General features: G+C 38.1%; 2 protein-coding genes across 2 annotated transcripts; one reads left to right on the top strand and one right to left on the bottom strand.

Annotated features, from left to right (window-relative positions):
* Positions 1-3,708: 3,708 nt before the first annotated feature.
* On the bottom strand, positions 3,709-7,372 carry LOC134649487 (uncharacterized). The gene has a single exon (XM_063504243.1). It carries the CDS (start codon positions 7,362-7,364, stop codon positions 3,744-3,746), a length of 3,621 nt encoding a protein of 1,206 aa, XP_063360313.1. The 5' UTR covers positions 7,365-7,372; the 3' UTR covers positions 3,709-3,743.
* Positions 7,373-10,604: 3,232 nt separating this feature from the next.
* On the top strand, positions 10,605-22,552 carry LOC134649590 (dnaJ homolog subfamily A member 1). Its single transcript, XM_063504409.1, has 8 exons — positions 10,605-10,812; positions 11,550-11,756; positions 12,985-13,232; positions 13,964-14,122; positions 15,551-15,706; positions 17,018-17,189; positions 19,178-19,305; positions 22,378-22,552. The coding sequence occupies exons 2-8, from the start codon at positions 11,558-11,560 to the stop codon at positions 22,525-22,527; spliced, it is 1,212 nt and encodes a 403-aa protein (XP_063360479.1). The 5' UTR covers positions 10,605-10,812; positions 11,550-11,557; the 3' UTR covers positions 22,528-22,552.
* Positions 22,553-24,107: the final 1,555 nt, after the last annotated feature.

Genomic DNA, 24,107 nt, shown 5'->3' with positions numbered 1-24,107 from the left:
CTTACCCTTACCTTACTTGCAATACGAATACATAGTCATGCCATAATGCGTGCATAATCATGTCAAATACTGCGAAAATCTCAGTACTCCTAAAGCTTAATTTATCAATTATATTGACCATTCAGGTTAAATGACCGGGTTAACTGGTCTGTCAGTAATGGTTGGCGGTCAAACGGTTTCAAGTGTATTGCGCATTCTAATTATTGTTTCTTGTTGGGGATGTGTTCACACCTTCTTTACTCAAAAGTAATTTCGACGGAGATACGAAATATTTTCTATTTCTATTTCTAGTTGAGAATTCAGTCATTTTAAAGAGTGTTTCCACGGCTAAGAGTAGGTAAAGTCAGCTGTGGAGAAAAGGTACCACGCCTGCATACAAACTTCTATGCAGGGGTGGTACCTTTTCTCTGCAGCTGACTGTACATACACCATTTAAAATTTCCAAGTCAATCTATATTGAAATATCATCAATCATACTTATACCTATGATTTATTGCGCTTAAAGGAAAACTATGCGTAAGGATATATGGATATCCTTTAAATAAGTAAATTTCTTTATTAAACATTTGAATGCCCATTATTACACTTTGTATATCAGTTTAATTTAAGTTGTTAAATGTTTATAGATATCTATTATTTATTATGTTACAACGAATATTGAATTTGATTTTATTATCCCTTTTATAACAGCTTCTATAGGATTTTTTTGTATATAAATTTGATGTAGATCATGATTTTAGTCACTATCAGTATGGTGTAGGGTTAAAACATTTTATTTGTATTACTATGGACATTATTAATTTATTTTATAGACCCTGTTTGAAGTTGTTAAGTTAAAACATTGAAGCTCGAAATTATGAATTTGCTCATTTGTAAAGTAATGGATTAAAAAGAAGTGACCTTAAGTGTAATATATTCGACATTTTAACTTTTGAACGAACAAATAAATCTTATGCTTTTATTTACAATACAACCTACCGCATATTTCATTGTTAAGGTTACATATCACATGAATCAAAATACCACAACATGCCCATTGTTATTTTATTTAATATTTTTTACATATTTAACATTTCCATTACACATTGCATTTCATGATTTATGGTCTAAAGTGGCTTGATTGCATTTCAAATAAAAATGTTCGTTATGAAGTCTATAGTGTTAGTGGTCACACCGAAGAGCCCCGAGTCGAGTGAATGTAACTTCATGTGTAATCATATAAATTCAGTATAAGTAAGTGTTAATGTATATAAACTTAATTTAGTTTTTTTGTTGACCCGTTTATTTTATTGTTAATAATTATAACATAGTTAGTAATTTATTCGAATATGTCATTTTATATATAGACAGAAACTCCGTAATGTTTTTTAAGTAGGTTTTACTTTATGTTAAAATTAACATTATTAGTGAACTGAGTACTAACTTGTTATGTTAAGGGAGCTTTTCATTAACAGTGTTTAACGTTTTCCGATCAAAAGACTATATGTTTCATCCATTACCACTACTCCACCGATAAATCTGTACTTTTTTGGGTAGTGGCTTAAGTCTTTAAATTGGATACCTACTAATTTAAGTAAAAGTGTTCTAAATGTAACTTCCCAGAAAGAAAGATATTAAAACACGAGTGTCAAAAACGGTGCTATAAGTATTTATATATCGCGTTGCAGTGGTATCTTTACACGGATCTAATAACGCCCCCGTCGGGTAAAGTATCGAATGTTGCGTAAAACTAGAGCAATGAAAGATTTTGTACCAAATTCTGCCTTCAAAACCCGTAGGTTTTTATAAATTTAAATCAAGAATCAATATTTCTTATACAATTTTTATTAGAAATTGAATGGATGTTTGCAAAAGTTTGTCTATGTGTGAAGAGGGCTACTTATGAAACCGAATATGAAAATTCGAAGCGTTACCGGATCTTTATTGCCTGTTTAACTCGAATAATGCAAGTGCGACGGAGATTATCGAATTTTGATGTTCGCGGTAGCCCAACCAAGGCCGGATTGTGTAACGCCTTTATGAACCATAGAAAATAATTTTAAATAACCCACAGACTTTGAGAAACTCTATAGACATTATGGTCTATTTTATTATAATGTAGTCTGTGAAAGTGAGCGGCAAGCATAGAGTACAACCGGTACGCAATGCGAGTTGTGACTTCGTCAGCAGTGCCATGCGAAAGGTCCATATAGGTGTTAATGTAAGTTTGTTAGGACTTGTACAGTTTTTACAACTGCAAATAAAATGTTTCTCACACTTTTGTTTTTTTCTTTTGTTCAATTTACATATGTGTATTTTGTTATCCTTATGAACTAACTGATGAGTAACTTAATAAATAAAAATTAATAACTTCATATTTAAAAACCAAAGCTCTATTTAGTCTAACAAATTTATAAAAATACAAATATACATTATACCTACATAATCATATTGAAAAAAAAAAGTCAAAGACAAAATAAGAACTTGTCAAAGGGGAATGGAGCGCAGTATGGTCGGCATCAAAAAAATCCAAAAAATAAGGCATATAAAGATAAGAAACTTAACAAAGGCCAAAGACGCGCTTAGACACGCCAAACAACTAAAATGGAAGTGGGCGGGACATGTATCACGAATACCGGACCAGCGCTGGACCAAAAATGTGACGTCATGGAAAGGGCCACTAGGAAAACCTGTTACTAGATGGGAAGACGAAATAAATAAAACCGGCCAAGTGCGAGTCGGACTCGCGCACGGAGGGTTCCGCACCATCAACAAAAAATACAGCAAAACAACCAAAAAAAAACAAGCAAAAAACGGTCACCCATCCAAGTACTGACCCCACCCGACGTTGCTTAACTTCGGTCAAAAATCACGTTTGTTGTATGGAAGCCCCACTTAAATCTTTATTTTATTCTGTTTTTAGTATTTGTTGTTATAGCGGCAACAGAAATACATCATCTGTGAAAATTTCAACTGTCTAGCTATCACGGTTCGTGAGATACAGCCTGGTGACAGACGGACGGACGGACGGACGGACGGACGGACGGACGGACGGACGGACAGCGGAGTCTTAGTAATAGAGTCCCGTTTTTACCCTTTGGGTACGGAACCCTAAAAATGAAATATCGCTGGTCAAAACTGGATGCAAATAGCTCAAGATAGAGATGAGTGGAAAACTCTGGAGGAGGCCTTCACCTGTGAAGACGGGGTTCTTGCCAAATATTAAAATACATTTAAAATATTAGAACTAACATTATAAAAATTATAAGTTAACTTTAGACTAATTCTAAAACACCAAACAATGTTAAAATTCGCAAGAAATAAAAGGCTATTTTATTTTATTTATTTTATAATCATATTGAAAGTAAAGTTCGTTCAAGGAAATCTTTATAATTTCTGTAAAGTTCGTTCATGTAAACCTTTACTCCTGCCAGATAGTTTATTAGGTATTTGCTAGCAGGGCCACTGTGATAAATTACTGGAGGTTGTGGGTGTAATTACATGAAGCATTCTATGATGGTCCTGGGTATCACAAAATCTCAAATAGGTACTTGTTTCAACCGCAAGGGTTATTTTTATTTCCACAACTGTTAGCAATTTGTTGCTACACGGGATTTTTTCTCACCAGTTGCCACTGGAAACAATTTTAAAAATGGATCTTTTATTTTTGGTTGTCCCGAGTGGTTATAGAGGAGAAAAAAATCCCCAGCTACTAACAGTGGTAACTTGGCTGTAACAGCTGGGAACCGCAACTAAACCAACATCTACGTGATCATAATTTTCCTTACTTTGCAATCACTGTATATAAACTTATCGTTCATAAAAGCGTTCAGTTCTTCATTATCTTGTTTTTTTATTGTCTTGATCACTTGTTGCAACTCATTGCCGGCAACAGAAATAGTCGACAGGTCCCGAGGCAAAATATGCAGTGCCAGCATCGACGTCTCCAGTGTTTCCTGAATAGTTAGACCGTACGCTATAAGCACCTTCAAGTCATTTTCAGTTATTGACTCGGTTTTACGAATATTTAAAATTCGTATAAATTGCTTTATTTTCCCCATAATCTTACTTAAGAATGAATTGTAATAGCAATTCCTCTCCTTCAAATATTTTACAAACATGCCTAGTTCTGAACCAAAACTCATATGGACTTCTTTGTCGAATTCATCTCTGCCGTTTATAACTGTTCCTGTTATTACCGACAACTTCCAATCCCAATAGTAAGAGTACATTTCTCTTAATCCAAACTTGTTTTCAAAAGATTCGAGCAAATATTCGAATATGCGAATCACCCTACTCGAGTCTGTAGTTCTGTAATAATAAATTATACAATCAAGTTTAGTCACAAAATCTTTGAAAAATAATTGATAAACGTAGTTTTCCGTGCTGTGCGTTTCATTCCAATGATTAAAACATTCTTCTACTATTAGTTTTATCACATTCAAACTCTTTTCTTGTTTCAGTTCAGTATCAACGTTTACGATGTATTCTGCTACAAAGTCCCACAGCGCATCATTCAGTGATTCAATGTGAGAGTTTTTTTCTGGTCTCAATTCTTCTTGCGACAACCTCTTACGGACGTGACCGTATACCAATGCTTCAGCATGCGATTCATCTATTAAAACGATGTTTGATATCATTGCCTTTGCAACATCGGTTCTGCGTTGAATATTTGCCTTGTTTTCCGGCAAGGCTAATACCGTTTTCCAAGCAGTTTCCAAATATTCACCCCTTAAATACTCAGGTATTTTGTCGCCTGTAAAATATTTGAAAAGGTCCTCATCATCATCCTGGTATATACGAGTAGTGAGTTCTTTTAGAAGTTCAAATAATTCCAATTGGGATTTCTTTTTTTCGCTTTTTATTTTCTCCACAATCGATATGTAGAGGTTGCTTCTTACTGACACATTTTTTGTTTTCTTCCACACGCTAGAAACGATGTCTTTTAATTTATTAGTTTCAAATGCATGAAACGCTAAACGCAAACCCCTCTTCTGAATGGACACTGGAGATTCCAATAAAAACTTGATTAATTCCGAACGTGGAATGGGAGTTAATTTCATTAGATACATGTTGAACATGTCATTAGACAAGTGTACATAGTCCCCTTTCAGGTACAAAGCAGCTTTCGCGAGAGGCACTGGCGGGCGGGAATAACAGTGCAATCGACAAATTGCTTCCTGGGTGTACATAAGATATTTGTCTATCTTCTTATATTCTATTTTACTGTTTGTTGGCGCATGTTTATCCATAAACTCGGTTTTTGTATGTTCATCTCCCAGTTGAAATATTGCGTAAACATTGGCAAAAATACAGTTTCTATTAAATATAATACCATACCTTACATCGTCTTTTGAGGAAATATTTGTCAGAGATGTTCTACACAAGTCTAAATACTGTTTTGCCAAGTCATTAGAAAAGTATATTTTCATTTTCTTTAAAACCGTATTTAGTCTAAAATCATGGGACGATTTGACCTTTTTCTGTATTAATGAAAAGTTTTCCAAAATGACAGTTGGGTCTTGTTTCAAACATCTTATTAAAAAGCCTTCTGATATATTTTTCTCTTTTGTTACAGGTTTTGGATTAACTATGTCATCAAAAGTATCGAAATCTAGTTTCATGAATTTTAAAGCAATTTCTGGAAATTCTCCATCCTTCTTGAAGTTTCGTTTCCATCTTATCATTAACTCCAGACACCCTCGAACTTGTTTTTTTACTTCCTCGGTATAATCCAATAATTCAAAGCCCTTAATTTTGTCCGTCAAAAACTGAAATACATAATTATACACAAGATCCCTTTTGTCTGCAGGAAACATATCAGAGCGTTCTTTTATTCTATCCAAATATCTTCTGTTATTCAAATGTTGAGTTAAGTTATTTGAAAGAGATATTTTGTTAATGATGTGATATACTAAGGAATCGCAAAGAAATTCGTTCCATCCTCCCCCGGAACAGGAATTATAGACGTCAAGGCTGTGCAATAGTTTATCGAACACACTCCAGCATACACCGTCTAACTCAAATACTGAATGAACCTCAGTGAACATTTTTAAGAATCTATTTTTTAGATGTGATCTTTCATTGACATGTCTTTCATAATAGTAGCTCAATAATTTGTTCAACTCGTTTTGAGACGTTGCTGATTTTATTAAGGTTTCCAACATGTTCGATCTTTTATCTGCATTTGTAGTTATTCTTATTTTCTTCTTTATTTCTTCAAATGCTTGCGGAAAATTCACAAACTCATACCACCGGTAATCCTCATCTTCAGGTATCACATCCGTTTTCTTCTCTATATGCATCAAAGCCCAGGCTTCTCTCTCCTTAACGGTCATAAGGTCATAGTACTTCGACTCATAAAACTCCTTGGTCATTTCAAAGTCTTCATTTGGATATTTGTCTGAGAAAATTTGCTTGACGAATTCATAAATGCTCTCAGCTTTTATTAAATCGATCAGATGCTTGTGTGTTTTATAATAATTCGTCCTCCAGAATTGGTCCACCTCTTTCGGGAGAAGAGTAACAGCAAATACCCTTGCATCATCAGACGAACTATATTTTATCAACTCACTTTCTTTTAGTACCATTAAATATGGTAATGGATTATTGAGTATCCGCGTTTTGTGTTTCTTTAATATACTTCTTGACATTTTGCCGCCGAAACGAGAATCATCTTTATAGGAAAAGTTGTAGTAGTTATCATTTATCTTTGTGTGTTTTTCAACAAGTTTGAGGTACTCGACATCATCAACAGAGTACAAATACGACAGATCCGAAATGATGCCTCTACATTTTTCACCATAAACATCAGCTAAAAGTAACGAATTGCCAATCATGTCCATGTGACTTTGAGTATCTCTGTCATGTTCCACGAAATCAGGAAGTAATTCTTGTTTGAAAGAAATGCTTGAAAACTTTAGAAATTTGTACGCATTATTTTTCATGTTCGTGTTAATACAGTATTCATAGAAAAGTTGGGCTCTAGCCTCATCTCGAATATGTTTAGCTATTGTTGACAAAGTTTTTATCTTCATTTTAAAAGACATTGTTGGAAAAATGTTGTGATGTAGATAGTCTGGATTGATTATATGCGAGTAAGCATCCTCGTAGATCCACTCCCATTTCAGCGCCCTGGATATGTACAAGCTGTCCCCGCATTTCAGCACATCAATAAAGTAATCCGTGTCTTTATATTTTGAAGCCAGGTCTATCTTAAAAAGTCTATCGATATCAGAATATTCCTGTACAGATTTGACATCTTGAAAATTTACTTTTTGTTGAGCTGCTTCTCTTACTTTTAAGTTGAGTTCTTTTTGTCTCTCCCAAAGATTCTTACCTTGAAAAGTTAACATTATGGCTGATAGTCCACACACCTGCAACATAAAAAAAACGATTTGCAAGACCGAAGTGATCCCATACCTACCTAAGTGTTCCGTGAACAAATACTAATAAGATTCAACTGAACTCAAAAGTTGGAAATGAAGTTAATGTGTAGTACAGTCAGCAGCAGAAGTTGCTAAGCGGGCGAGGTGTTCAAAATGATCTTGACGCGACTTTATTGTTAACCCTTAAATGCATAGTGTTGCCAAATGTCTACAAAGCATTCGACAGCTCACAGATTAAGGGTTAAACAAATTCTATTCGTTCCTATATATTATTTCAATAGTAAAACTAATAAATTTTCCGAATCATTACATAAATTTACGCAGTATTTTAATTTATAAAAATTACATTTGTTTATAGACGAAATGTCGGAAAACTTGGAAAAACCTGGAAGTTGATGATTTTTAGTAAGGTCACTGCGGGCAAGACCGTCTACAAGGCAAGTCCGTCTACACGTTATAACTTTTGAATTAAGAGGCGTATGCCGCTTTGGAGTCTAGTCGATTAATCAGTTTTGCGCGTTAGTTCCCTCACTCTAAAACAGATGACGCTGTGACAACCAATTTCAGAGCAATCCGCCTAAATAAGTCATTTCGTGTTTTGAACTCGAAGTCATAGTTCGACAGCCGTTCGAAAAAAAATTGTTAAAAATAGTTTTTGAAAAGATTGTGCATCAGAAAGTACCTACATAAGTAGCATAAGAACCAGTTATCTTTATTCTGTGTTTAAAATATCGGAAATTGGCTTAGTTTTGTAATTATACGTTCCACCATTTATCACATTAAAATTTTACTAAGTTTGAAAGTCCGTCTATTCTGTACAAGGCAAGTCCGTCATATTTCGTTAAATCAGAGATTACCAACTATTTTTGCGACTTTATTATTATAACGATTTGATAAGGTATCGACAAATCCGCCTGACATTGCGCATGATGTTAGTTTCCTAAATTTTCATCTCAGTAAATTAAAAGAAACTAATAAAGTACATTTTAAAATTTCTATTGGTCTTTTATTTCGGAAATCCAAAAAATAATTACGTGTAATTATTAGCCGTAAAAGGTTTACCACCCCATTTTCGTAGTTTATGCCGGACTTGCCTTTATATTAGAAAAATGGCGTTTATTTCGAATCTGAACAACATATTAACAAGTTGAAAGTACACTTTTCATTGTCTTGATTCATTCTTTTTAGGAATTCGACTACGAACATATACGCACCCATAGATTGGCTGATATCATTACTAGACGGACTTCCCTTAAACTACAAGGGAAGTCCGTCTACTCGCCGTCTTTTTAAAAATACTAATGTTTTTGCTTAATTTATGATTAAAATGATCTGTCACTATGGCTAAACTATTAATTATTAAATTCTTCATCGTATGCGATTACAAACGGTAACCTAGGTGAATAATTAACGCAACTAGATCACTCCAAAGTTAAAAAAAAATAAAGTATGCCGGTCTTGCCCGCAGTGACCTTATGTCATTTTGGGCAGATTTTTCGGGGTTTGTAATTATTTTATATTTAAAAAACTTTATCATAGGTATATCACAAATAGTGTACCTTTGTAATGGTAGTAAAAAATTTCATATATCTATTACTGAAAATTACATATTTACATAAATATGATTTAGCCAATTCAACTTCTAACACTGATTTCGCAGTGAAAATCGAAGTTAAGTATATTTTTTTTACTATTTTTCCTAGAATCGGCAAACAATGATGTGATAAGAGTACGTATATTAATTTAAACAAAAAGAAAAAGTCATGCTTTTAAGGGTTAAGAGAATAATAGCAACTTCTGCTGCTGACTGTACCTAAATTAACAGTGTAAAGTTTTGTAGGTTAGGTATCTAGGTGTGTGGACCACAAACATTATATTTTGTTCAGTGTTAAAGATTCTCTAGATAGGGAACCACTAATGCGTAGAAATACCGATTTTGGCGCAGATAGTGTGGACTATTTCCAGTTCCTGGCGCAGCTCGACTATTTCAGTCGATTTCAGTTCAGTGCGAAAATTTTTAACCTCTGATTTATTAAAATCAAGTTCTTTCAGCTGGCTTTTCATTTCCGAAACGTAAATAAATAGGTAATAGGTAATTATGTGTAATACAAACTTGGTAACACAACAGAATCAATTAAAATGAGGACAAGCGGCTAAAGACACCTAAATTATAACACCCTCACTACACTAGACTAGATAAATAACTAAAACAAAAAAAATAATCGTAGGTTTGACGATAAAGTTAAAGTTTAAATCTGCCAAAAGTCTGCCAATGCCAAACAAGCCTACCTGTCCTGTAAATACGCGCCGACTCAGCCTGCCCGGTGCAAGTATCTTCTTAGTAGTTTGTGGCCCGGTGTCATGGTTATTCAAAAATAAATTTAATATAACTTTCACGATAAATACATTGAAATGAAAGAAAGCAAAAAATACGTCTGAATAAATGATTTAAATGAATAAACTCATTCATGGCCGAGCCGAAGAGGCGAAGACAAGGACAAGACAAGACTTATTTTAGTTTTTTTTGCAAGGCCAAGGCCATACAGTGTTGTTACGAGTGTGGAGGGCTCTTTAGAAAAATATGCGCGATTGACGCACGAGTGTGGAGGGAGTTGATTCACTGATAGTCGATTTATAGCCGATTTAAACTCTCGTAGTCGATGTAGACTCTCGCGCGAGCCACGAGACGAGCCGCGAGCCGAGCCACGAGACGAGAGTGTAAGCGGTGGGCTCGCGGCTCGTCTCGTGGCTCGCAAGCTCGTGGAGCTAATATAATTTAAACACTAACGGCACGGCATAAGGTTTATAACCGAATGACAAGCCGAACGCGAGTGTAAACGGTGGACTCGCGTCTCGTGGCGCGGCTCGCGGCTCGTCTCGTGGCTCGCGCGAGAGTCTAAATTGGCTATACGAGTGTGGAGTGGCTTTAGAACAAAGAGTAGTATAATATATTTAGAATCAGATTTTTTCAGTTAAAGGGGAGTTTAAACTCTTAAACTTATGTCTTGAATAGCTTTCGTATTTGATGTATAACTCTACCAATTTTAGAGCCAATATGTCAAAACCAATCATTGCCATCGGTAGCGCTAGTGTCTATGTACTAAGCTATTAGAGTAAAAGAGATAACATGTTAAGTTAGTATTTGAAATTACATATTTGTAATTTTATTTGCTAATCATTGAAATCAAGAAATTTCTCGAAACAGCACGTTTTGTGTTCGACTCATGTATGTACCGAGGTTTTAATAAAGTGTTCCGCATATTATACGTCATTTTTGAACTTCGACTGCATCAGACTGGTGTCAAACCGTATTCTGTGGAACTGAGACAGTGACGACAGTGTGTAGTGTGCTCGCTCGTGATTCGTTTTCTGGAAGTTTACACAGTGCAAGTAGCGTATCGTTATTATCTTTGTTAAAATCTAAACCTGGAATTGTTAAATTAAGGTAAGTTTAATCTCCGCCATAATTTTCTGGATTGGGTCTATGGAACTTTTTCGTTGGTTGTAATGTCGGGCTATTTTCTTTTGCACCACAGTACTTAATCAATATTCGTAACTTAAGGATTAACCACGTTTCTGAAATAGTGGCTGTTGTCTATTTCGTATAATTATTTAGATTAGGTGTTCGATGTATCTAAAACCAAAATCTGAACATGCGTAACAATAGATGAATAGACTGGAGACTGGAGAAAGGAAATGAATTCTAGAATAGTATAGTAACCGTACAAAGTCATTCCGTGTTCTAACGAGATAGAGTTAGTCCTCGTAATCTTTAGCAATCAGCTGATTGCATATATGTGTCATTAGAACTTGTAGATATTTATAATCTGGTTGTTTAATATATTTTCTGCAAATGCAACTCCAAGTTTTATGCATCTCAAGCTAGCACTGGTATAGTATAGCCGCTTGAATATCACAAAACCTCTGGCTAGTTATTATTTACCACTACTATAGGATAAAACTGAGGGCCTACCGCGAACCACGTTGGACGTGATGCCTTCCTGTCACACTTACGTACGAATTTACAAGTGTGACAGAGAGGCAACACGTCGAACGTGGTTCGCAGTAGGCCTTCTGTTTAGGTTCAAATTTCAGTAGCATTTTGGATGTTTCGTTTGTATGGCTGGGCCGTAGGAGGGTATAGTATCTAATTGCAAAAGTCTTTTACAAATATGATTTCAGATTAAAAAATGGTTAAGGAAACAACATTTTATGACATCCTTGGAGTGAAACCCGCTTGCACAACAGATGAGCTTAAGAAGGCATATAGAAAATTAGCACTCAAATACCACCCGGACAAGAATCCTAATGAGGGGGAGAGGTTCAAGCAGATCTCCCAGGCGTATGAGGTGCTCTCCAACCCAGACAAGAGGAGAATTTATGACCAAGGTATGTATATCCTCTAGCCCATACGTTAAACCTTGCCAAGGAAAATGAAATTTTATTTTGTCAACAAAAAGTTCAAATTAGAATGGAACAGGAGACCTTTTTATAGGCCTCTGGGCGGCTAGAGGATAATTTTGTAATGTTTTTGTTTTGTACTGTTGGATACTTGCCAACTCTACTGCCAGACGCAATGAGTTTTATTAATTGTAGCTACATTTGTTTGTTATTCACTTGACATCTGTTGAAAAAATTTCCAAAAAATAAAGTAGTCTTTTCTTCATCTTCAGGACATAACTTTCAGGGCTTTCTACATACAAAATTTCATTTAAATTAGTATAGTAGTTTGAGAAGGTAACAGAAACAAACAAAGTTACTTTCACAATCATATATTCTAGCCTACCTATGTACATACCACATTTTACGAATAGCCAGAAAACGAATAACCTATGGATATAAAAAGATCTCCATACAGGGCGGTCGGCTACCTCTCCCACCTTCTAATTTACCTGGGTTTCTACACTTTCTACAACTAACTAAAGTCTATTTTTTAATTCGGTAGACTGAAATGACAGTTCATAGTATGAACATAAAATGTCATTTCATACTATGAAATGTCATTTTAGTCTACCGAATTAAAAAGCGGCCAAGTGCGAGTCGGACTCGCCCATGAAGGGTTCCGTATTTAGGCGATTTATGACGTATAAAAAAAACTACTTACTAGATCTCGTTCAAACCAATTTTCGGTGGAAGTTTACATGGTAATGTACATCATATATTTTTTTTAGTTTTATCATTCTCTTATTTTAGAAGTTACAGGGGGGGGGGGGGACACATTTTACCACTTTGGAAGTGTTTCTCGCGCAAACTATTCAGTTTAGAGAAAAATGATATTAGAAACCTCAATATCATTTTTGAAGACCTATCCATAGATACCCCACATGTATGGGTTTGATGAAAAAAAATTTTTTGAGTTTCAGTTCGAAGTATGGGGAACCCCAAAAATTTATTGTTTTTTTTCTATTTTTGTGTGAAAATCTTAATGCGGTTTACAGAATACATCTACTTACCAAGTTTCAACAGTATAGTTCTTATAGTTTCGGAGAAAAGTGGCTGTGACATACGGACGGACAGACAGACGGACAGACAGACAGACATGACGAATCTATAAGGGTTCCGTTTTTTGCCATTTGGCTACGGAACCCTAAAAATAGATTTTAATTGACTTGTACAGGTGGCGAGCAAGCCCTCAAAGAGGGCGGTGGTGGCGGCGGCGGCTTTTCCTCCCCCATGGACCTGTTCGACATGTTCTTCGGCGGGGGCTTCAGCGGCGGCCGGCGGCGCGGGCGCGAGCGCAAGGGCAAGGACGTGATCCACCAGCTGTCCGTCACGCTGGAGGAGCTGTACCGGGGTGCTGTTAGGAAGCTGGCGCTGCAGAAGAACGTCATCTGCGAGAAGTGTGAGGGCCGCGGTGGAAAGAAGGTAAGATGACAGTTTTTTTTTTTAAATCTTAATTTTAAAGGGGTTTTGTCACGCAGTGACTATGTCACCCCTGTAGTGAGATAAAGTAATAATGTAGTAGTGTAGAATTACTTACTACATTATTTTTAAGTACAGGTTGCACATCATCCTGGCCTCGTCCGATAGAGGCGATGCCAGAAGATGACAGTTGAATCAATCTTAAAGGTTGACTGGTAGAGAATGCCTTATGGCATTAAGTTCGCCTTTTGTACAGTGTGTTTTCTTGTGTGCAATAAAGATTAAATAAATAAATAAAATAATGCTTATGGCTGATTGCACCAAAACTGCGGCGATATCATAGCATTTTTATCACTTGTCATGTCAGCGTCACTTTTGCACTTACATATTTGTGTGTGTAGAATGTGACAGGCATGATGACAGATGATAAAAAAGCAACCATCTTAGCCCTACTGATTATGATTAAAAAGCATAATCTTGTTGTATGGGAAGATTGGTGAGTTGTCTAATTCTCAGCTTTGTTTGGTGGTTGAGGTAGAAGATTAGTTGGTATGGATAGTTGAGTGATCATCCTTATAAAAATGGTTTGACGAATAACTTTTTCAATTCTCTAACTGAAATAGATCTCACCTAGTTAGATTTAGGCGCCACATTCAGAAGTGCTTGTTGCAAAACCTACTGGAATAAAGAAATGTTTTAACCTTGACATATGTGACAATGTTGCCATTTTCCAGGGTGCGGTCCAAACATGTCCAACATGCCGCGGCTCCGGCATGCAGGTCCAGATCCAGCAGCTGGCTCCGGGCATGATCCAGCAGATCCAGACTGTGTGCAGCGAGTGCCGCGGCCAGCGGGAGATCATCGACCCTAAGGACCGCTGCAAGCTGTGCCAGGTAACTTAACTTCTTCAGGTGCGGTCCAAACATGCCCAACGTGCCGCCGCTCCGGCATGCAGGTCCAGATCCAGCAGCTGGCTCCGGGCATGATCCAGCAGATCCAGACTGTGTGCAGCGAGTGCCTCGGCCAGCGGGAGATTCGACCCTAAGGACCGCTGCAAGCTGTGCCAGGTAACTTAACTTCTTCAGGGTGCGGTCCAAACATGCCCAACGTGCCGCCGCTCCGGCATGCAGGTCCAGATCCAGCAGCTGGTTCCGGGCACGATCCAGCAGATCCAGACTGTGTGCAGCGAGTGCCTCGGCCAGCGGGAGATTCGACCCTAAGGACCGCTGCAAGCTGTGCCAGGTAACTTAACTTCTTCAGGGTGCGGTCCAAACATGCCCAACGTGCCGCGGCTCCGGCATGCAGGTCCAGATCCAGCAGCTGGCTCCGGGCATGATCCAGCAGATCCAGACTGTGCAGCGAGTGCCGCGGGCAGCGGGAGACCATCGACCCTAAGGACCGCTGCAAGCTGTGCCAGGTAACTTAACTTCTACATTCTACATTTGCAGTAGAAATCACCAGATAAAAGTAAAAGGACAAATGTTATTTTATGTCGTCACATGTTGAATATGTTTATATTTTCCATAAGAGGCGATGTTTATTAATCCCTGCACTATTCCAATTACATTACAAAGGTAATAATTAGCCTAATTGGCATATATGGCAACAACCGCGACATATCATCGAGCTCTTAGAAATGAATGGAGCGGAGCCAAAAATGTTGCTGCATATAGAAAATTATTGCATACCTGATTTTATATTGCCAATTGAATAATCATCACACAGATCTTAACTCATTATTGGGTTCAAGAATAATATAACAACATGTACAGTCAGCAGCAGAAGTTGCTAAGCGGGCGGGTGTTCAAAATTACCTTGACACGCTCTTATTCTCTTAACAACAAAGTCGCGTCAAGATCATTTGAACACCTAGCCCGCTTAGCAACTTCTGCTGCTGACTGTATTTACGCTTGTATTGCGCAACTGTGCAATACAAGCGTTACACAAACACCTCAAAAATGAAAGAAACATCAACATTACGAGTTAAAAATCTTAACCACAATACCCAGGGGTTTTAACCACGCGGCGTCTAGTCTGTAGTCATACACTTGGGCCATAGACTAGGAATCCTCTAGACTGAGTTTAGAGCAATTATTTCATGAAACCGATGCTGCCAAAAATACGGGGTTGCGGGGGGACGAGGTGAGCGAATCCCGTGCCGTGATTGGTCCGTTCAAAGACACGGACCAATCACGGCACGGGATTGACTCGAAGATGGAGTAAAACTACCGTATAAGTGGCAGAGGAGGTAGCGTTACTATGCTCAGTCTAGAGAATTCCTAGTCTATGACTTGGGCTAAAATGATATATTCCTCTGACAGGGCCGCAAGACGGTGCGCGACCGTAAAATCCTGGAAGTGCATGTGGACAAGGGAATGACGGACGGACAGAAGATTGTGTTCAGCGGGGAAGGTGACCAGGAACCGGAACTAGAGCCCGGAGACCTTATTATCGTTTTAGATGAAAAGGAACATGAAGTAAGTCACATTTACTATTTGACTTTGTATCTTTGTGTTTTTTTTTTTCAATACTATTGTTATTGCGTTTTTTGTAATTCGACATTTAGAGGCTTTATACATCTCTATGTTAGTTTGATTTGATATTTACGGCTTAGTTGTATTTTATAATTATTGATGTGTTTTTTTTTTGCTGTATGTAAATTCCATATTGACGTGTAAAAGTGCCCTTGTGGCCTATTTGCTGAATAAATGTTGATATTTGATATTTGACAGAAAAAAAAATTAGTCATTTAAAACAGGACTTGATTTTTATTTTTATATGGAAAACCAACAGCCATAAACATATTGTCTAAGAGCTACAATAGATTTACATAGACAATTACAGGTTCTCACTTATAAATCGTGTAATCCTTATTGATCGTGTATAAATTAACTTGAAATACCTACGTTTCGAGGATGGCGGAGCAGGTTGTAAGAATCGTGATTGTTGAATGTTGTTACAATTGCTACTAAATACACAAATAAATAGGAACGTAGTTAATTTATCTATTGGAAACAACTCTATTGTACTATTTCGCTAATGCCAAAGTAATCACAGTACCTTGTGGTCAGGCAGTGGTATCAGGGTTATAGTCCGACCACACCATGACAATACAATTTTACTCATGTATCTAATTAAGATAAGACCGCCTGTTGTTACCTCTATTGTCTTTGTTTATGTTACTGTACATTTATTGTAAACTACGAGTTTGGTGAGGTGTGCAATATAGAGTATTGTATTGTAATTTACCACTTTAATTGTGCTATTTTGCTGTTAATTTTCTCTGTACTGTCTTTGGCAAATCACATTCTTTATCGTGTTTCTGTCCATCATGAGCATAGAGAAAAGAATACATAGATTGCTCACTCCATCTAGCATCGAGTAGCGGAACTATCAGTACTGCTACTTGACAATAGATGTAGCACCGACCTGAAAGTCTTATGCTGTTGAGATAAGACAAGTAGCAGTACTGATAGTTCCGCTACTCGATGCTAGATGTAGACACTGAAATTAATAGTCTAACTGATGTATGGAGTGAGCACTCTTGTCTTACTATATTTCTCTATGACCATGAGGCATATAGAGTCGGACCACGATAAGTTTCATGCCAAGTACTACGTCAAATATGGAGCCTATAGTGATATATTTATGTTATAAAGTTTGTGCAAAGTTAGTGTGGCCAGAGTCTACGAGTTTATATTAATAAACTTTCATTCAGCCTATTTTTATGTAGCCTTTTCACATCAAGTTTCTTATGAAGACAATACCTTAACCTTCTTTCACTGTAGGTGTTCAAACGCTCCGGCAACGATCTCATCATCCGCCTGAACATCGAGCTGGTGGAAGCTCTGTGCGGCTTCCAAAAGGTCATCCGGACCCTGGACGACAGAGACATTGTGATAACGGTCATGCCCGGGGAGGTCACCAAGCATGGCGAGGTCAAGTGTGTGCTGAATGAAGGTTAGTGGTTTATGAATCAAGAGACAAGTCCACTCCAAACTTGGGCGGTTATCAACCTACTAGCTGAGGTACCCGGCTTCGCTCAGAGAGGTGACATGTGATTGTGTGGTAGTTGTAAAAAAATCAAATGGCCCCAATATTCCAACATATTCCACAAAATTCGAAAGTGTTCTGGAATGTTCCACAATGATCTAGCATCCTAGATCATTCTCGAACAACTGAAAACCTTCCAGAATGTTCTGAAATGCTGTGCAATGCTCTTGAATCCTCCCGAATGTTCTGGACTGTTATAGAAATGTCTAGCCTCCGAGACCCGAGACACCACACCAGGTACACATTTTTGTAGGTATATATTTCACGATCTATTCTAAACTTTCGTCTATTAAGTTAAGGTTCAATATTCAATAACAATACGACTGATTCTGGGTCTAGTTCTGGGCGAAACTTTCAGCCCTTATATTTTCAAAAGCACACGCTTCAGGTAAAAACGGGAAACTTCTTCATGGACGGGAGATAGAGGGCTACCCCACCATAAAACTTCCTTGATCGTATCGGGGCTCATTTCTGAGTTTTAGCGGCACGCACATTGTACACTTCCTTTTATTATATATATTGATTACGCTGGATGCGATTCGCACGTCGCTTCAATGTTTGAACGAGACAACGTTTTATAGCGACATCCCGCTGTGATATCGCATCCAGTGTGATAACCGCCTTAGTGCGCTAATCATGTGCGGAAGCTGCCGATGAACACGAATCCCAAAACACTCGAAAAAATGTGCGGATCGCTTCCACACTCACTGAGCCCATAAAAGTGGCACATTCGGCAGATCTGGACGTTATAGGGTAGATTTTGTGAGTTCCTTTTCGCCGCCATTGACTTGATATAATTATATAAAGTCCGTACGTATATTTCATGCTCCACACGCCACGACTCGATATGTTATTAGGGTTGTTGTCGTGCAATTTGTGACTTGGTCAGGCGTGGCTCACTCCGCGATTTCGTCGCTTTACTACAGGTAGCTAAAAGTACATCCGTTCCGGCCCCAATTTTGGGGAAAGCCATAAGCCGCGCGTGGCGCTGTCGCCACCTAGCGGCCATATCTGTGCTGATCGTAATAGACGCGTTTTGCTAGAGAGCGAGTCTTCTGTACTTAGTACTATTATTTATTCTGTGACTTGGCGTTGATGACACTATTACTTCATTGAGGTGGCGGTGAAAAGGTTAAATGCCAGGTATTCAATCGAAGAAAAAAAGCCAATTGCCAAACAGAAGAGAGCGGGAAAGACTACAGAAAACGTGTCTTTCTCGAAACGCATCCTATCCTCCTAAGGCCCAAGGTCCTACCTAAAGTACTTATTCAGTTTGATGAAATTTAAACCATATTCCATTGGAACAGAGACGCTTTTGCTTTGTTTCGTTCAATTTTCAAACAACGCAAAAGCAACTATATTTCCTACACTACAGGCACTGACAATCCAACCTCTAGACTGAGCTTAGGCCAATTCTTTCATGAAACCGATGCTGCCAAAAATACGGGGGTGTGGGGGGACGAGGTGAGCGAATCCCGTGTCCGTGATTGGTCCGTTCAAAGACACGGACCAATCACGGCACGGGATTGACTCGAAGATGGAGTAACGCTACCGTATGTGTGGCAGAGGGGGTAGCGCGACTATGCTATGTCTAGAGGTTGGATTGTCTGTGACTACAGGTTAAAATTTCAGTGGCAAATTTTAGTCTTTTCATTTGTATGGCTGGGCCTTAAGGGTGAAATCACATATGTCAGCATCGAGCCGCATTTTATATATGAGAAATCGCTCGTTAGTATGAAGATGCGTACGCATGCGGAAAGCTGAAAGCATGCGTACGCATCTTCATACTAACGAGCGATTTCTCATACATTAAATGCGGCTCGATGCTGACAGATGTGATTTCACCCTAAAAGGCTATAGCAACTAATGAACCTCATTATTTTGTTTAATTGTAGGCATGCCGATGTACAAGAACCCGTTCGACAAGGGCCAGCTCATCATCCAGTTCCTAGTAAACTTCCCGAGCAACATTCCCCCCGAAGTCATTCCCGCGCTCGAGAACTGCCTGCCGCCCAGACCAGTGGTAAGTCTCCATTTAATTTTCAACATTTCCATTCATAAGAGCGGGACATAATGAAAAATGAAAAATAAAAAAAGTTTATTGTATAAATTTAGACATACAGTAAATCACGTCCCTGTGTCCTGATCTAGGAAACCCTGTGTTACAGGACCCAGTTTCGTTGCTTATACTAGTTTCTTAATCTATATATTGGTAGGTACAAATTGTACAGAGAGTTACACTGTGTGTGTGTGTGTGTTAGTGTGTAAAAATGCATACTATAATATTTATGATAAGGAAGTATTATTTCAATGTTATTATTATAAAGATATATGATAATATGTACATGTACATAAGATAATATGTACTTATTAAATAAAACTTATGCTAGTTGGATTTTTACAATGGTTATTTGTACTGAACTATCAAAATTCTCCCGAAACTGTTAAAAATCAGCGTTAAAAAATTATAAAAGCGACTGTCCGATCGTGGAATTGGGCCTGTCGTGAGATTAGATCTGAAACTGACTAGATCAGTACGGGGCGAACCATTTTTTTTAAATGGGCAATAGAACCCTGTGGGTTTTAAAATGGATTTTATTTGAGGAAATGGATGTCTTTTGGTAACACGACAATTTGAAGTATTCGGAATTACCCATATACACCTTATTGATTACTGATTAGTAGATTGTATTTTTCTATGTAGTTCTTTTTAAATATATTTGGAGAAAATTGCAAAAGTGCATGGCCACTTTATGAATGAATTCCATTCATTATATGTCCATGCAAATTGCTGCTCGGTACATATTGTAATTTGTCTATTGAATAGGTATAAATCGTATTTACGTAGATCGCGATTTAAACTTGCAAATTATTCTCATACACGTAGACTTACAATCGATTGCGTCATATTTATTGTCAATCAGTACTTCAGCAGTTGATTAATAGGCAAGGCCACACCGTTCTAACATCATTGTCATATTTGTGCTAATTACAGGCAAAATGTACCCATTTGTCGGTTACATTTAAAGGCTATTTCTATTTTTACATTGCACCTTGTTTAAATCTTATAAAAATAGTATTGTTTACCATTTTTATGGAACTTCTAGACTTGTTACGTTATGTAAACCGCAGTGAGTTGTATTTCTTAAATTAGCACTAAATCATTGGTTGCTAAATATGTTTAAGGTTAATGACGTTTTTTGTGACGAGACAGCGGAATTTAGAGGACATAGCCACGCGGACGCCCCCATACGAATATTAGTATTAGTAAACATTACGACACGACAAATATGATGACAACATAATGTAGAGCACAAAGTAGGGAAGCAATGCGTACATGGATCGATTAAAGCAGTGGTTCCTAACCTGGGGGTAATTACCCCCGTGGGGGTAAAACTGGTATTTTACGGGGGTGATAAGCTAACCTAATATAACAATACAACAAACGTACACGTTTTATTTTTTAATACCATTGGGAGGAGGGGTAAAATCAGGTTCCCTAGTTAGTCATAGGGGTGACCGGACTGAAAAGGTTAGGAACCACTGGATTAAAGGAAACTGTGTCGTATTAAGCGTGGCTCTCAGATCAGAACTACCTACATGGAATTTCCACAATGATACGAGCTTAGATTTTGAAATAATGAGTTAGAGTTGAAGAGTATCATATCATAAGATATCTGTTTTACGCTTTACAAGTGTTATTTTCTGTCCCATAGGCATGTGTGTAATATTTTTATTAATAAAGCGACGAAGGCCGCGACACACACGCCCCTTGTTTATTATGAGACCATGCTGGACCTTTAGGAAAACATCCGCAAATTCAATAGTAATGCGATAAAATGTTCTTTATACTCGACGGAACAGAAATAGTATCGAATGTAGATATTTTTGGGGTAGAGTAATTCAGACAAAATTACTTAATTTAGGAGATGAGAAGTTGTTTGTGCATTGCATACAAAGAAAATATTAATGTTCTCAATGATTTTTAAACGGATTTATCTATGTAATCATGTTTTAATTTGTTATTCATTAAATTAGTTGTGATGTTTTTGGGTGTTTATTTTTAATTCGTCATGAGGCTCTCCTTACGAAGAAAAGTTGATAGAGGTAGACCCCGTAATCAAACTCGTGGTTCCAAAAAACCCGGTTAGGAGCAATGATTTATAACTCAAGATAGGTTATAGGCATTCCAAAATTGAAGCGCGTAACTTGTGACAAATTGGACAAGTTGCCTTTAGTCGCTGCTGGACAAGTGAGAAATGTGCACGTGCTAACGAGCTCCCGCACACCGAAAGAGAAAGAGACGACCTTATGTTTAACAACGAGTGTGACAAAGATGGATGGAATGAGAAAATAAATCAAAAATAAGGCCCTTCTCTCACGAGGCTACTCTCAAGCGATTTGTGTTTCGTACGCGTATCCTACGCGTCGCTTGTGAGTACCCGCCATATTTATTTCCTACTTTTCGCACACGACGAGACCCGTCGACGTCGCGTTTGATAACAGTCGCACGCTACTGTCTTGCTGGTCGCACGCGACTCGAGTCGTATACGCGTTGTATACTCAAGATGGCGGCGGAACAAGTTTTTAATATAAATTTCGTTCAAGAGGTGGAAAATAACCATGTTTATATAATTATAAGCTGCCTGATTATGTAAGAAAAGATGTGACAGAAAAGGCGTGGCTTGAGATTGGAAAAAAAATCAATTTGACAGCTCAGGAATTATATTTTTATTTCAATTAAATGTATACACAATAATTGGACGAATAAAGAATTGAGAAGAAGATTGTCTTCATCGCTGGAGTCACTAGACATTGTCGTACGAATGTTGTTCCGCAAATGATACAAAATAGTCTCATTTGCGTAGCACCGTGTGCGGAAACGAGTAACATACCAGTAGGCGATCATGGTTTGCATCTCAGTCGCGTAGCTTTTGAATAGTCTCGTGAGAGAAGGGCCTAACAGATTTCTTCGTAGGCATAGAAATAAATATGGAAGTATTTTTTGTGCTCCTCAAGTATGAGGATAACCTATATATATTATATAATATCATTGGTTAAGAGTCAAAAAGTAACGTTAACACGATCGTTGCAGATTGACATACCCGAGCTGGCCGAGGAGTGCCATCTGGTGGATCTGGACCCTGAGCAGGAGTCGCGGCGGCGGCGCGCGCATGCTGGCCCCGCCTATGACGAAGACGACGACCACCCCGGCATGAACCGAGTGCAATGCGCCACCAGCTAGGCTAGCCAGCCCCCAAGCTGCTCCGGGGCCGGGCAACCTCACTACTTATTTAACTTAAACGAGATCACGTCGCCGTTATCATAGAGAAAAAAATACGAGTGCTCACTCCATACATCAGTTCAGACTATTAATTTCAGTGTCTACATCTAGCATCGAGTAGCGGAACTATCAGTACTGCTACTTGACAATAGATGTAGCACCGACCGGAGTCTTATCTCAACAGCATAAGACTTTCCGGTCGGTGGCGATATCTATTGTCAAGTAGCAGTACTGATAGTTCCGCTACTCGATGCTAGATGCTAATAGTCTTTTTGGTACTAAAACTGATGTATGGAGTGAGCACTCTTATGTATTTTTTTCTCTATGCCGTTATACAATTTGAGTATAATAAAACTGACCATTTAACACTTTCATTGCTAAAATTAATACACCTAGCGCGTTGAATAATTTTACGGTTTAGACTCACTTGTTTTAAGCCACTCGCGCGACATGTTTCGGAGAGCCTAGGTCTCCTTTCTCAAGCACTAACAGTGCGAGCAGCGTTCACGACGACCTCCCCCAACCGGTTTTCTCGGCGCGCGCGCAGCGTGCGACGCGGCGTGCCGCAGTACGCGATACACGACCGTCGTGAACGCTGCTCGCACTGTTAGTGCTTGAAAAAGGAGACCTAGGCTCTCCGAAACATGTCGCGCGAGTGACTTAAAACAAGTGAGTCTAAACCGTAAAATTATTCAATGTTAGCATGTCTCACAACAGTTTAAATTCGAACACCTAGCGCGTGTTTAGCGGTGAATGAACCGTATGATTATTACGTAATGATAATGATACGACACATTACATTAACTCGATTACATATACCTCAGTAAAGACTTCTTCACGGCAGACTCGTTTATCCAATAATGTCTGAGGGGGGTTGCGAACCTGCTCTTTCTATACGATGACTATGCGTCGAGCGCTAGTTACTTTACAGTAAGCCCATGGCAGCGTTTAATGCGTGATGCCCACAATATAATGTATGCCACTTTCCAATGCCCTCGGAATGTGACGTGCTTTATTTTCGTTTACCACGTTATGACGCAGCTATAAAGCCTTGGACTCTAGATGAGTTGTAATAGAGTGCTAATAAATAAAAAATCGTTCACACATTTCATACCACCCATGTATTTTGCATAATTAAAGTCTGACTAACCTATTAAGTCTGCATGGCATTTGCAAGGACAAAATGAGGTCATGTCATCGCAAAATCTTTGTAAAACGAAATTCAGTAAAACTAATTTTTTGATAGCCCTATTTTCAATGCCTTAGCCCTCTATTATAACTGCCAGACTGCAGTACTTTTAGAAAAGATAATCAAATATTAGTCTCCGCGGCCGGAAAAACGTCCCACTTTGTCGCTTGCTATAAGGACGCCTTGACAGGTTATTCGTATAAATATACAAGCAAATCTCTTCCTTATGGTAAGCGACACAGTGGGACCTTTGATTAGACTTCGACACATTTTTCCAACAAATTAGTTATTGTGAACGCAAAATTATAATTTAACTGAGGCGTAAATTTGAGATCCCAGTTGGAACTCGTAG

The sequence above is a fragment of the Cydia amplana genome, chromosome 7 (assembly GCF_948474715.1).
Source record: "Cydia amplana chromosome 7, ilCydAmpl1.1, whole genome shotgun sequence".
In the NCBI taxonomy this organism is placed as follows: domain Eukaryota; kingdom Metazoa; phylum Arthropoda; class Insecta; order Lepidoptera; family Tortricidae; genus Cydia; species Cydia amplana.
This window is presented reverse-complemented; position numbering and strand designations above follow the sequence as displayed.

What these genes read in the sequence shown, in the direction of transcription:
- LOC134649487 (XM_063504243.1), bottom strand. Translation starts at nt 7,364, where the DNA reads ATGTTGCAGGTGTGTGGACTATCAGCCATAATGTTAACTTTTCAAGGT.
- LOC134649590 (XM_063504409.1), top strand. Translation starts at nt 11,558, where the DNA reads ATGGTTAAGGAAACAACATTTTATGACATCCTTGGAGTGAAACCCGCT. An exon ending in GAGGAGAATTTATGACCAAG is followed by an intron (nt 11,757 to 12,984) that starts GTATGTATATCC and finishes TGACTTGTACAG; the next exon opens with GTGGCGAGCAAGCCCTCAAA. An exon ending in GCCTGCCGCCCAGACCAGTG is followed by an intron (nt 19,306 to 22,377) that starts GTAAGTCTCCAT and finishes CGATCGTTGCAG; the next exon opens with ATTGACATACCCGAGCTGGC.